Genomic DNA, 14,979 nt, shown 5'->3' with positions numbered 1-14,979 from the left:
ATAAGAAGCTTATCTCTGTCTACTTTCACTAATAATTGACATCCCTCCAGGAAGCAGACCTTCCTCCTGCTAGCACTCAAAGCTTATGCCCTGAGAATTCTGTGTTTGAAGACTTGGAGGCTCGAAAAGAGCAGGAGGCAGTGGGTATGTCTGTGTGTATCAGTGTCCTGGGACCTCAGAAATCAATGATCAATGAAAAACGCCTGCTGGCCAGAGGCTAGGGTCTGCTACCATGTTGTCTGAGGCCTTGGTCAATGGTGAGATTTGGTCAGCAACTCACCAAATGTGCACTGTGAGATGCTAAAAGGAGGGGTTAGAAAATTGCAGGCAAAACACACTGAGCTAGGTGTTAGAATGCTGAAGGGCACTGGGGGTGTTTAAGAGAAAGATATAACTTGAAACAGTTTCTAAATCTCAGTTGTCCACAGAAACTATCACCCCCATGTTATCTTTTAGCGAACCACTTTTTCAAGGACTAATGCAAAGAACACACACGAGGGGGACACAGGTGTACACTCCGGGATAGGAAGACTGGGACCTGTTTCCATCCACACAGGCTTCCATGGAATTTCTCAACACCAGCCTAGCAACAGTCTTGGCGGACCTCATCCTCTGTTCTTAGATCAGTGTGTGTGTGTGTGTGTGTGTGTGTGTGTGTGTGCGCGCGCAGTGTGTCCTTCAATACTAGGTCTGAATGAGGTCCATCACATCCCTTGTATCCATGGGAATGGACTAACAATCAAATAGGGTTGGCTTAGGCCTAAAGGAGTCCAGAAACAGTAAGTAGCTGTCACTTACCTGTGGGGAAAAGGTGATTGTAGCTAAAGAGGGCCATTCAAACCGAATCGCATTCACTTGGCTGTGGTTAGTGATTGTGAAGCTCACGTTATAGCTGTTTCCAATGTGGCAGTCCCCGAACTGAATGTGGTCCATCAGAGCAGCTAGGGAACAGAAGCAGAAGGCATGTGGGTCGCCTGGCCTCCTCCAAGGGCTCCTACCTAGCTGAGGCAGCATTGGAAAGACAATGTGTCTCATCCTCATGTAACCCCTCTCTCCTTGGATTGTTCTATTGGGAAAACTGAGTCCTGAGCAGTAAGCTTTCCTTCCTTGGGGAATCTACTTATCCATCCATTCATCCATTCATCCACCCACCCACCCACCTTGGCCTTGACTTCCAAGAGAAAAGTGTCCCCACTCCATTTATTTGCTGAAACATTACTTCTAAAGGTTAGGGTTGCCAGATAAAATACAGGAGTCCCATTAAATTTGAATTATAGAATAATTAAAAATATATTTTATTGATTTTTTACAGAGAGGAAAGGAGAGGGATAGAGAGTTAGAAATATCGATGAGAGAGAAACATCGATCAACTGCCTCTTGCACACTCCCTACTGGGGATTTTTTAGAAAATATATTTGTATTGACTTCAGAGAAAAAAGGAGAGGGAGAGAGAGACAGAAATATCAATGATGAGAGTCATTGATCGGCTACCTCCTACAGGCCTCCCAAACCGTGACTTCCTGTTTCATAGGTTGATGCTCAACCACTGAGCCACTCCAGCCAGGTCTGAAATTCACATTTAATGGGGACTTCTATAGTCTGATTTTTTGAAATCTGGCAATCCTCTTAGAAGTATAAAATTTGATTTCTGAACTAGGGCTTTCTGCTAGCTCCTGCTTGACTTCTGAGAAGAGAGAAGCCACCCTGTAGCCACAAACAGGGGTGAGGAGTGCTGATTTTTACCCATGTCATGTAGATTGCGCAATGCTCCCTTCTAGGACTATGATGAAGCTCCTAGAGAAACTATGAGACAGTATTGATATAACTCACTTCGTGGCAATTAGGCACACACGTAGGGTGCTTAGCAAATGCTTTCTGAGGGCAATGATCAAGTAAATTTTCTGAAGCATGTGGCGCTCAAGCTGCAGTTTGCCGGCCCCAGGTCTAGGATCCGTGGTGCAGGTGAAACAGACAATGTCAACGTGAGCCAGTTAAGGGATATAAACATAGGAAACTACAGAGAGACGTGTCTTCCGTTCTTAGCCAATCTGGAGTTTGAAGTTGGTGATTAGCTAAATTTGAATTGGAATTCAAACGATAAGCCCCGTAAGGGCAGAGACTCTTACTACTCATCACAACTCCAGGGCTCAGCACAGCGCCTGGCACATGTACAGGGATGCCCCGTGAATGCCCCTCGAGGGAACACATGAATGCATGCAGTGACGGAGCCAGGCTTGGAAAGGGCGTACAGTGACGAAGAGGAGAGTCACTCCTGAATTCCCAGGAAGCTAGCTGACCTGTTATTTAAATTTCACTCTCATTTAAAATGACCCAATAAAAAAATCAATAAAAATATATTAAAAAATAATAAAAATAAAAAATAAAATGACTCAAGAGCCGTCGTCAACACCTCACTGTTGCTTCTCCCACCTGCCACCAAGCTTTCCATGGATCCGTCCTGGATCGCCTCGGACGTGTCCAGGGGCTCCCCACTGGCGGACGCCCCCAGCCCGTGGATGTTGTCCAGGGTGATGTCATCCTCGTAGCCTTCTCCCACCACGTGGATGACTGTGTCCTCGTACTGGTTGTTGATCACTGACAAGTGGATTTTGCCTGTCATCCTCCCAACATGTTGGGCTTGGAAAACCACATCAAATTCAGCTGTCTCTCCAGGAAGAACCACCAGGGAGGCAGTGTGAGCTTTCTTTGCTGCAAGGGGAAGAGAGAAGAGTGCTTTAGGTTTCGCGTAAAGGAAGACGCCATCCATCAAGACCCCCCGACTCAAGGGAAAGTGTGGACGTGAGCACTGCTGAGCGTGGCCATTGGTGACAAGACATCCTGCTCTCCCTGGGTCCTGACCAGTGCCCCAGCGAAACAGTGACTGGGCTCCGCTGCTCCCTAGAAGCTCCTCTTCCTCAACTTACCTTTCGCATGGGGATTGTTTTCCTCTATGAGGTAGATGTAGGAGGTCGTGGGCCTCCCTTTCAGGGAGAAGACTTCTAGTTGGTCCTGCAGGTCAACATGCAGCTGGAGAAGGAAAGCAGGATTGAGTGTTACACTGACAGGCTGCCCGAGGATTTTGAGTCTTTGGTGAGATCAGCCAGCTAAGTAGTGTCAACATGGGTTTGCCACGACCTCTTGACAGAGGTAGTTGTAAAATATACTCTAGACCAGTGGTCGGCAAACTCATTAGTTAACAGAGCCAAATATCATCAGTACAGCAATTGAAATTTCTTTTGAGAGCCAAATTTTTTAAACTAAACTTCTAATGCCGTTTATTCAAATAGACTCGTCCAGGCCATGGTATTTTGTGGAAGAGCCACACTCAAGGTCCCAGGTTTGATTCTGGTCAAGGGCATGTACCTTGGTTGCAGCCACATAGCCAGTAGGGAGTGTGCAGGAGGCAGCTGACTGGTGTTTCTTAATAATAAAATATATATATATATATATATTATATATATATATATATTTTTTTTTTTTTTTTTAAGTATTCTTTGGTCGATAGGAAAAGGATTTCAGATGTAAAGTTGGAGATGCAGGAATGAAAAGCAAAAACAATCAAACAAAAATCGAGAGAGATAATCATGTGGGTAGACCTAAAAGAGTCTTAACTGTATAAACAACAACAAAAACAATAATAGTAATAATATCTTGTAGGGTTTACAAAATATACAGAATCTGAAGCCCTTGACAAACTGTCCCCTTACTCTGCCTCCTGCGTTTATCTCCCACTGCTCTCCTACCTGTACACTATGCCCTCATGAAGCTGGTGCTCACTAGCTCCTGCTTGTACCTTATGCTTTTTTTTCTTGAGTGACTGCATTTTCTTTTGCTACCTGGATACACTCACTCACTGCCATGCCCACCAGCTAAAACCCAGTTACCTTCAATGCCACTCAGATGTCATTTGATAGTGAAATTTTCCTTGATCCCCTAGATGGGATCAAAGTCATTTTCAAAAGTCCTACAGTCCTTTGCATAACCCTTACACAATTTAGCACTTTTTTTGTGTGTGTGTAAAATAAAATTTTACAAAATTCAATGGCTGAACCAGAAGTCCCTACAGATGCTACATCTCCCACCCCTAATGAGGTTTCTTTTGTTTTCCTTTATTATAAATGCAATGTTTGTTACAGAAAAAACAAAGACCACACTAAGAAAACCCATAATCCCACCCACTAAGCTTGGTGTATATCACTGTACATGGCCTCACACAGTAATAGTTAGTGGACTTTGTAATCTGCTTTCTGACACTCCTTGAGGGTAGATTTACCTCTGCATGTCCTGTCTTACACAGGTTAATGGATGAGGAACATCAAAGAAGTCCTCATACAAGAGAGATGGCAGGAACCTCAATGTTAGAAGTCTGACTTTTAAAAATAATATATTTTACTGATTTTTCACAGAGAGGAAGAGAGAGGGATAGAGAGTTAGAAACATTGATGAGAGAGAAACATCAACCAGCTGCTTCCTGCACACCCCCCACTGGGGATATGCCCGCAATCAAGGTACATGCCCTTGACCGGAATCAAACTTGGGACCTTTCAGTCCACAGGCCGACGCTCCATCCCTGAGCCAAACCGGTTTCGGCAGAAGCCTGACCTCTGAAGGATTCTTCTCCCTTTCCACCCGGCGCTTCACCCCCCCCCCCCCCCGCCAAGCAGTACCTTGGCAGGGATATTGCCATTGTTCTTGAGGATGAGAGGGAGTTTCTCTGAATGGCCAAGAAGGAGCTTCTTAAAGAGGAGCAAGGGGTTTCCATATTGGTTTTGGAGAATTGGCCGCACAATGGTCACCCGAGGGAGGGTCCCCTCTCCCACGATATCAAACACGAGGCTTCGGTTCCTGGTCTGGAGGCTGCAGGGAACAGGGAGGTGGAGGCCCATCAGCCCGGCATGGCAGGAGTGACGTTCCACAGAGTGTGGCCTGCAGCCCCACTGCAGGAGAGGTCGCTGGGGTGCTGGTACCTGGGCAAGCCATCCAAGGTAGCCTCGAAGATGCACTGGTACACCTGCATGGTCTGGGGGGTGAAGGTCACCGTGGCAAAGGCATGTGAACGACTGGCAATGCACACCTTGTTGGGTTCCACTTCGAAGATGTCAGTGATGCGGGCGATGATCTGGTGAAGGGGGGCAGGAACCCACACATGTGTTAGCTATGTGGCACTGATATAGGGCTTGCTGCTTATCTCTATTGCCCCTCAAGACTCTGGGGGAAACATGTTCCGTTACCTGCATAGTCATGCCCCTGGAAGGGGCAGTCTAGATACTCTGGGACCCATCTCCTAGCAATAACTAAGTTTCCTTCCCCCACTCCCACAATGGACAGCCTGCAAATTAGGACGAGGAGAACATATTATGCTTGCAAACCCCCTCTTAGAAACTTATCTTTGTTTAGAAACCAGGCTTCCTCACCTTTTTATGTTTTTAGCACAAAAATAGGAAGAGAGCTGCTCCTTTGTGTCCCAAATAAAGTCAGAGAATAATGACTGGATGTCACTGGGGCGTGATGGAAGTCCTAAGAGAAATGAGTCTCCCAAACCCTGTCCCTCTGTGGTGGGTGTCAGCCTCCTGGGGATGTAAACTCTATTGGGGCTCTAGGCTGAGCCAATCCTCTGGGCGGTCTCCCTACCACCACCAGCCACGTGAACAAAGCCAGCTCTGGGGCGCCAGGACCACCTGGGCCAAGATTCTATTTTTGGGCAGAGAACTGAGCGGCTGAGGTAAGACCACAGCATCCGAAGCACTTCTGCTTGGAAATGAAGGGTGAGCGGAACCTATTGACTCAGCTCTCTCTCTTGGCATCCTGACTTTTCTATTCCACTGTGAAGAATATATGGAGAATCCCTCACAGCCTCCTGCTCCCTGTGGTCTGCCCAGTTCCTGCTTGCAACTTCGAGCAGGGCCAGAGTGCCAGATAATCCCCACTCATGTAGGCGGGCTCCGGAGCAGGGGCTTCCAAGGGTCCTCTCCCAGGCTTTCTGCCGACCGCGGTGGGCTGGGGCCGAGTGGGGCTGCTCACCTTGTTGGAGACAGGCTTGACCACAATGCTCACATCGCAGCTGATCTTCGCCACGTTGCTGATCTTGAACCGAGCCTTGGCCTGATGGCCCACCAGGACATTGCTGAATATGAACTTGTTCTCATCCTCTACAAACAGCCCCTGGCTCTCTGTGGTCTGCAGGATGTTGTACAGGTTGGTACTGTTGCAGATCTGGTGCTCCTCAAATATGGAGGCATTGTTGTCCGTAATGAAGGCTGGGGAGTGGAGGGAAGACTTAGACGCAGCCTGATAGCCCACTTCCTGCTTTCTTTAATTCCTCACTTGGAGGTTTGGATTCCAACAAAAGACAATCATAGGAGACAGACAGGGTGTGAGTGATGGAACATAGTCTAATTTCTTTGATATTGACCTTGTGGGTCGCCAGACCCCAACCATCGTTCCTCCCAATGGCAAGGAGGGGTAAGATCAGGGTCTGGGGTGGGCTTAAGAAAGGAGGAGGCATTTGGCTCCCTTTGGTGTGAAGGCTGCAGGGAGCCTCTAGCCAAAGCAACCTCCCCCCCCCCGCCCCCCCTGAGCTCCATCTGAGATCCGCTGGGTTAAAGCTGCAGCATGCTCAGTCACGGACATTGTGCTCCGTGTGCGTGCTGTCCACCGGGAGTGACCTGGCCATGAACAGACTTGTGCCGTATCCCATTGAACCATGATTCCCAGAGGACATTGGTCATCTGAGAATCCCAGACCCCACTCAGAAAGAGCAGGAGTTTAAAGCTGTATCTCCCCTTGTAGGTGTGCATGCCTTATAAGTCTTTAGGGAGAAATGTGGCCTAAGACACTAGAGGAAGTTCTAAGGCCCCGAAGGTAGCAGCCCAGCCATGCTTGCCCAACATGTGCAATGATGCGGTTCCATCTGAGTGCTCCGTACCTGGTACACAGGCTTCAGCCAACAGGCTGTAAGGAATGCCAGTAGGGTGGTCTCGGGGGTCTCGGTCGGAGATTTCGATCGCCATAAACTCCTCACACCTTCCCACAGGGTCGGCCAGGCAGTCAACAGTGATGACCTGTTGTCCTCCGGCAGAGACGGAGCCAAACCCAGGGTACACGGTGAACATGCCATGGCAGTAGCGTGCTTGCTGGAAAGAGTGGGATTGTGGGAGGGGTGGAGGTAAGCAGGTGACAGAGACTCAGCCCTTCTACCAGAGCTGTGAGATGGTGTCAAGAGGGACTGTTGGGGGATCTCCCAGAGGCTTTCTCTGGGGCTCAGCTCTTCTTCCGGAGGGAGGGCCTGGGGGGTTCTTCAGGGAGGGGATCTCTGTGCTTCCTACTCAGCAAGCTCTCAGAGGAAGCACAGAGATAACTCCTTTTGCTCTGACCAATCATGACAGAGTGGGGGTTTCGGGGGACAGACATGTTCCACATCCTACAGCACTGACCCAGGTGGGAATCTCCCCTCCATTCTATTGTTAAACCCCTTCTTCATGAAATTTTACATTTTGCTTTTTTTTTTTTTTAATTCCAGAATTCCTATTTGGTTCTTCTTTATGGCTTCTCTTTCTCTGCAGAGACTTACTGTGTTTTCAATTGTCCCGAGCATTTGTACTTGCTCACAGAAGCACTTTTACGTTGGCTGCTTCCGCGTCTTTGTCAGAGAATCCTAACGTCTCTGTCATGCCAGTGTTGCCATATATGGCTTGACTATTTTCATCCGGTTTGAGATCTTCCTGGTTCTTGGGATGACAAGTGAGTTTCAGGTGAAACCTGGACCTTTTGGATGTTATATTACGAGACTCTGGATCTTACTTAACCCTCTTTGACCCGGCTTTCTCTGATGCCTCTTCGGCACGGGGAAGAGGAGCACTGTCTCCTCATTTCCAGGTGGGGGTGGTAGTTCAATTCTCCACTCAGACCGCTCATTTCTGCCAGGCACGGGTGGGGGTTCCAGCTCCCCACTAGTCCACAACGGCTAGCTCCCTGGCAAGGCGTGGGGAAGGAATGCTTCCTTACTCCCCTATGGCTGCCTGGGCGGAAAGGTCCACTGGGGGTGGGGGAGAAATGTCTCACGACCGTCTCATTACCACTGGGTCCAGGTGAGACTCAAGGCTCCACGTGGTGTCTCCACTAGCAATGGGGAAGGAGGAGGAGGGTCTTGAAACTCCTGGCTACCTCCTGGGCGTTCTTGGGACACCACTCTGGCTGGGGGTTGGGCACCTCCTCATCACCTGGACGGGATGAACGTCTTCCCATTGTCCTTTGCTAGCCATGGTGGGGTGGGATCCTAGGTTTTGTCATGTTCAGCTGTCATTTGAAGTTTTCTGGTTTACCAGGCTGCTCTTGTCCTGGTTGCTTGGCCGGTGGGACTAGGCTTTTGTTGGGGCCCTTTTTTTGATCTGTGCCTGGTGATGTTTCTGGGTTGCCAGCTCCTTCAGCATCCCGATGAGACATATGAGGCAAAAGGAAAACTCAGGGAACTCACCACCATGATGTTCATTGGGTCCCAAGGACCCTCTCTGATCTGATCTTTTTTTCTCTCCACCTGTTTTATACGTAACATGCAGGGATTTAATTTGTACTTGGTTGGGAAGAGTAGGGAGAAGTATATCTAACTCCATTTTACCAGAAGCAGGTGTCTTTGAATCGCCTTTTATTTAAGCCAGTCTTTATTGGGCTTCTGTTTCATATAAGCAAAAGATTGCTAAGTAAAATATATATCAAAGAATTGAAATGTAATCGGAAGGCAGTGAGGAGCCAAAGAAGGTTTTAAAACAAAAGAGGATATCTAAATGAAAGGCCATAATACCTTGACTTAAAATGGAAGTGATATTTCAGTATCACTAACATTTCTGCCACAATAGATTTCAAATCCTGCTATCCTGGGGGAGGGGAGTATTTGAGCAAAGGAACAGTTGGAAGGTGGCCTTACAGGGTTTCTTTGGACAAGGGAAAGGGTCCTTACCTGGCCAGAGATGTTTATTTCTTTCTGAACAGTTTCAGAGAACTTGGTTGCTCTGGAAGGGGCAATCTTGTAGGAGCTCTCACTTTCCCGGGATCTTAAATGCCTCACGTGGCCGACTCTGATGAAAGAAACAAGAGTGCAGCCTTAGGTTGGGGTGGTGATGTCAAACACCACCTGTCTGTCTGCTTGCAAGGTCCCTTCTCCTAGGAATGGGGGAAGGTCCCTTTTTTACCCAAGAAAACATTGAGGGTAGCCTAGTCAGCATTCATCATTAGGCAAACTCATTCAACAACTGTGAGAAAATTATGCAGTAATTGTACTTGTTACATATGACTCATAAGGACATTGCAAATTATTCCGCAAGAGAATAACAGTTTTAAAATATTTACTTGAGTTCATTGGAAAGCAGTGTGTAGAAATTATTTCTAGACATCAAATCTTTTACCTGATGTCATTTAAAAAAAAAATGAAATGGTCAATAGATTAAATTCTGGCCCTTTTTTCACATTTATAGTCATGATGTTTGCTTGTTGTTGTTGTTTTTTTTAATCCTCACTCAAGGATATTTCCCCCTCCCAATCCATCTCTAGAGAGAGTGGAAGGGAGGGAGGAGCGGGAGAGAGAAAGAGAGACACATCGGTATGAGAGAGACACATCGATTAGTTGTCTCCTGCCCATGCCCCTACTGGGGCTGGGGAACCTGCAACCCAGGTATGTGCCCTCGAATAGGAATCAAGCCTTTGACACTTTGGTCCGCAGGCCGATGCTCTAACCACTGAGTCCAACTGGCTAGGACAGCCACGGTATTTTTAAGACGAAGCTCAAGGAATAGCACAAACACAAGTTTGGGTAACTGTTCACTTCACTTGAAGCTAGTTTACCCAACAATTAATTTTCCTAGCGGCTAGTTCCCCTAAAATATCCAAATGCATTTGAGGTGCAATTTTAACCTTTTGAGAGATTTATATATTTGAGCATTAATTTGTTTAATGACCAACTGAAGATAGAACAACTGAAGTTCTATCCTCTTTTGAGTATTTGCATAAATTTGTGCATGCTAAAGTGAAAAATAAACAAAAAACAATATAAAGAAACACATAATTGTATTATAATATCTATAAATAAACATTATTAAATTATTATAAAATAAGTAAAAAATTAGGTTGAAATTAAATGAGGAAGATAGAGACTTTCAACAGTTTATCAACAACAACAACAAAAAAATCTCTTAATACTTTGCCAAAATGAAAGAGGATATCCACAGAAGTGTAAAACAACTACAAACAATGTAAAGCTGTATGTATGCCTGATTTAAACCAATTTATTAGAAAGTCAACTGTAAGTTAATGAATAAAACAATTTTAATTAATTAGAAAGTATGTGAAATCTGGAGTCAGAGATATGGGCTCACAATTGAAATCGACTGGTGTGATTTCTTGCATAATCTTGGACGAGTAATTTTTTATTTTTAGAGAGAGGAAAGAAGAGGGATAGAGGAACATTGACCAGTTGCCTCTTGCACTCCCCCTGCCTGACGGGATCAAACCCACAACCTGGGTATGTACTCTGATAGGGAATTGAACCAGCCACATTTTGGAGTATGGGATGATGCTCTACCCAATTGAGCCACCGGGCCAGGATGGACGAGTCATTTCTTAATGACCTCACTCACAACAGGGAATAAGGTGAATTTAGATAAAACACATGAACGCGCATTGTAAAATATAAAGCACTACTTGACTGGGGAGTGGCATGAGTCAAGCAAATGGGTGTCTTACGTTTTCTTCTGAATGGCGCTCTCCCCTGTCATCCTGTAGAGGCTGTACTTGAAGTCAGTAATACCTTGATTTTCTATGGTGAAGGTGGTGCTTTTTCGAGTGCCACAGATCAGGGCCCCAAAGTTGATGATGGAGGAGGGGCTGATGCTGTATTTGGAGAACACTGCATTCATAGAACACCTAATTGGGATGCTGGCAATGATCTCAGTTCCGTCTGCCATACTGGGCTCAATGATCTAGAAAGGAAAGGAGGATTGGGAAGACATCAGCTACTGGCATAGCTCCAGAATTCCAATGACTATCTAATTCATTGCCTATTTTCCTCGTTGACATGAAGCCATGTTCCTTTCATTCTCTTTCTATTATTGCATCAACAATATTAGAAAATACTAATATAAAACTTACTATGAACTAGCCATGGACCAACTTAGACAAGCGATTTTCAACCTTCACATAGACACTAATTACTAAAATTTTGCAGCACACCAAAAAATACATTTTTTTTTTTGCCAATCTGACCAAAAAAAAAAAGGTATAATTTTGATTAGTTCGCACCAGGTGGCTATTGTTACGTTGGCTGTTGTCATTTTTAAAGTTGATAGTCTAAGGGAAAAGAGGTCAGTGCCCCTGACTAAACAGTCAGGTGTTGCATGTTTTAAAAATTCCCGGGGCACACCCGTTGAAAATGGCTGACACAGACCAACTTTGCCTCCTGTTTTCACTTCCCCACGCCTCCTCTGCACTTGATGACTAACCTCGGCTTCCATGTCTCAGCAGCTCCCGAAAGACCAGGGTTCGCATTGCCTTTCTGGCGCTCTCGATTCTGATGACTTTGCCTACCTCCCACCTTTCCTACCTGTACCTACGAGTTGGGGACCAAACTCTGATGCATCCTCTCTGGTTGGCCCCCAGGCCAGCCCTCCCTTTCCCCCTTAGGAGCATGGGTTAGACCAGTGGTCAGCAAACCGTGGCTCACGAGCCACATGCGCTCAGGAGCCATGGTTTGCCACTCTGTTGACTAATGAGTCTGCCGACCACTGGACTAGACTAAATGTTACTGTGTTGGAAGCTGTGAGGATCACACAATTGTGGCATAGGCAAACTCATTAGTCAACATAGCGGCAGATCGCAGCTCTTGAACTGCATTGCGGCTGGTGAGCCGCAGTTTGCTGACACCTGGGTTAGACCATGTGCTCTTCTTTCTTAGATGCATCTTACAACCCTGCCATTGAGCTCTCCCTTTGAGCTCTCTCACCTGACAGCGCAGGACCGGCTGCTGCTCTATCTTCACTTCCTTTTTTGCACGGAAGAACACCTGGACATTTGTGGGCTTATCTGTTGTGGTCAGTGAGCCTTTCCTGGGTTGGACTGAGATCATAGAATTTATATTGGTCGATGTAAGGCCTACGGAATCCACAGAAAAGCTGAAAGATATGAATGAAAGTTAGTATAAGTCATTATCCAGGGAACCCAAGATATTAGAGAGCAAACTCTAGACTGTTAAGTGCCTGCCATGTCTCTGGCCCTGCTTAACTATGTTGCTTAGCAGTGTCCACTGTGTGTTGCACTCTGTGACCATCCATCCTTCGCCAGGATTGACCGGGCCAGTGAATGATGCTTGAGGCAAAGATAGCCATCTCTAATCTGTGGTCAAGTGGTGCCCTTGCATGAAATCTCTGTCCAACAGGGAGACTTGATGCTGGATAAGGATCAACTAGATTAATTCATCTCCCTCCCTCCCTCTCTCTTCCCCTCCCCACCCCTGTTCCTCCCTTCCCTTTCTGAGACTGGATGCAGCACACACAGAAGGAACAGTGATGCAGAAGACAGGGGATCAAAGAAAGAAGAGAAAGTGGGGCCGAAACCGGTTTGTCTCAGTGGATAGAGCTTCAGTCTGTGGACTGAAAGGTCCCAGGTTCGATTCCGGTCAAGGGCATGTACCTTGGTTGCGGGCACATCCCCAGTAGGGGGTGTGCAAGAGGCAGCTGATCGATGATTCTCTCCCATCGATGTTTCTAACTCTCTATCCCTCTCTCTTCCTCTCTGTAAAAAAATCAATAAAATATATTAAAAAAGAAAAAAAAAGAAGAGAAAGCAGGGATGGGGTGGGGAGGGGGGAGAGGGGAGGAGCAGAAGCCCTGTAAGAGAGGCCCTCAGAAAGGGTGGCTGTGACCCCAGGGAGGTGAGGTGGAATACCACAGAAAGGAGCTGACTCATGAAAATGGCAGGGGATTGGGGAAGGGGCAAGGAACTTAATCTGAGATGGGACTCCTGGAGTTGCATACCATCCCCATGCCCCAGGGGGCCTGGTCACTCCATTGCTGCCTGCAGGTGCCTGAGCTCCCCCACCTCCCTGCACAATCCCCTCGTCTCCTGTTGGAACCAGAGGGCGACTCTTCCATGTGACCTGAAAGAGCAGAGCTAACACCCTGCCATAATCTGAAACAAAACTCGCAGACAGGCACAGCTGCATTCAGCATTAGTGCCTGAGTGCCAGTGGCTTTCTGTTAGGTCTGTTAAGCTTTCGTTTGTATTTATTTATTTCAATACACAGTTCTAACTAATGGTAGTATTGAAGTGGCACCTCTCTAATGTTCAGCATTTTCTGAGTTGAAATAAAATCATCATGAATACACTGAATTTCTTCCAAATTATCAACTGTGAATTCTTCTGGGCAAAGGATGGCTTTTCATAGAAATGGATTGGCCGTGGGTGCCGGCACTGCCACTGAGGTTTGTGTGACCCTGCCTGAGTGACCTCTTCCCTCGCCCCACCAAACACTACCCTTTCCTTTCTCAGGAAACTCCCTTAGGTAGTCTTCCATTAAAAAAAAATTAAGTTTATTGAGGTGACACTGGCTAATAAGACCATACATGTTTCAAGTGTACAGTTCAATAAAACATCTGCATATTGCCCTTGTGTACTCACCAGTCAAAGTCAAGTCTCTTCCTATACCTATTTATCCCACCTTTGCCCACTTTCCCCTCCCTGAATCCTCTTTTTCTCTGGCTATCATCATATATATTAATTTCAGAAAGAGAGAGAGAGAGAGAGACATTAATGATGAGAAAGAATCATTAATCGGCTGCCTCCTGCATGCCCCCTACTGGGGATGGAGCCAGCAACCTGAGTATGTGCCCTGACCAAGAATAGACCATGACCTCTTGGTTCATAGGCTGACACTCAACATCTGAGCCATGCTGGCTGGGCTATCACCATATTTTTAATCTTAAGAGATGAGCAACAGCCGGACCTCTAGTCCACCGGGATGTCATTGGGAATGTACACAAACAGTGCTTCTTAAAATTACAAAAGAAAATCGGAACATCTACCCACCTGAAATCTTACGTAGAATGCCAATTTATGAAACAGGGGAGCTGAAGAGGGCAGGACGGCTTGAGGCCAGGTTCGTCTCTCCCTCCACCCCAGGCCCTCCTCCTCCCAGTATCTCCTATTCACACATCTCCCCCTCAGGCCCCATGGCTCTAGGTGCCTTCAGAGGACCCTTAAGGGTCTCCACAAAGTCGCAGAGTTGAGAAGAGTGTGAGAATCTCTGCTCTCTTAGCAGTTAAAATTCCCTTCATTGAAACCAGGAGAGGCTAAAAGCAGAGATGGTTCTTACGATTGCCCCAATCTTTTTTTTTTTTTTTTTAAATCTCCCAGACATATTTTTCTGCCCAGGAGTGGACACAGATGGCCACATGCTGGATGGTTTCCGGGTTACCTGTACATGATCTCGTATTTTCCACGGTTCTTCAGTTGCAGGGGCTGCTTCACTTCCTCCATGACCCTCATGGTCCCAAAATCGAGACCTCCTTCAGCTCCTGCAGAGGCCAGTGCCAGGAGGGGGAAGTTAGTGGGCATGGGAACAAGAAGCAGGGGGCCTTCCTATTGCAGGTCATGTGGAAAATCCATGCTTACAATTTCAGAGAATTTGTTTTCTGAAAACATCATCGCTAGAAAAGCTTTTGTAATTGCATCTTAGCAAACAACAGACACTGCTCTTGCACCCAATTCAATGGGGCAGCTCCCTCTGCTTCCATCTTAGGATCACAGTCCTTTGTATGTCTCCAGTAGCTAAATCTCCCAGTATTCAAACAATTTGTTTGCACCAAGCATATGCTGTACAGAGTTGAGATATTATATAGAAATTTGTATTACTTTACTTAGCATTACTTCATAACAATTTCCACACATAATTAACAGTTCCTCATCAAAGTGACCTTTTGTTGTTGTTGTTGTTAATCC

The 14,979-nt window shown here is 46.4% G+C and overlaps 1 protein-coding gene across 1 annotated transcript in view; it reads right to left on the bottom strand.

Annotated features, from left to right (window-relative positions):
• Positions 1 to 14,979, bottom strand: part of HYDIN (HYDIN axonemal central pair apparatus protein) — a 326,576-nt gene that overhangs the window by 44,601 nt on the left and 266,996 nt on the right. Inside the window, exons 54-64 of the mRNA XM_084906677.1 lie at positions 14,456 to 14,555; positions 11,987 to 12,155; positions 10,732 to 10,967; positions 8,954 to 9,071; positions 6,926 to 7,133; positions 6,022 to 6,257; positions 4,968 to 5,119; positions 4,668 to 4,857; positions 2,925 to 3,027; positions 2,431 to 2,709; positions 799 to 941 (exon numbers count right to left, since the gene is read on the bottom strand). Of these exons, the coding sequence (XP_084762803.1) occupies positions 799 to 941; positions 2,431 to 2,709; positions 2,925 to 3,027; positions 4,668 to 4,857; positions 4,968 to 5,119; positions 6,022 to 6,257; positions 6,926 to 7,133; positions 8,954 to 9,071; positions 10,732 to 10,967; positions 11,987 to 12,155; positions 14,456 to 14,555 (1,934 nt within the window). The remainder of the gene's footprint in view (positions 1 to 798; positions 942 to 2,430; positions 2,710 to 2,924; positions 3,028 to 4,667; positions 4,858 to 4,967; positions 5,120 to 6,021; positions 6,258 to 6,925; positions 7,134 to 8,953; positions 9,072 to 10,731; positions 10,968 to 11,986; positions 12,156 to 14,455; positions 14,556 to 14,979) is intronic.

Source organism: Pipistrellus hanaki, assembly GCF_964339955.1.
Source record: "Pipistrellus hanaki genome assembly, chromosome: 15".
Classification (NCBI taxonomy): Eukaryota; Metazoa; Chordata; class Mammalia; order Chiroptera; family Vespertilionidae; genus Pipistrellus; species Pipistrellus hanaki.
This window is presented reverse-complemented; position numbering and strand designations above follow the sequence as displayed.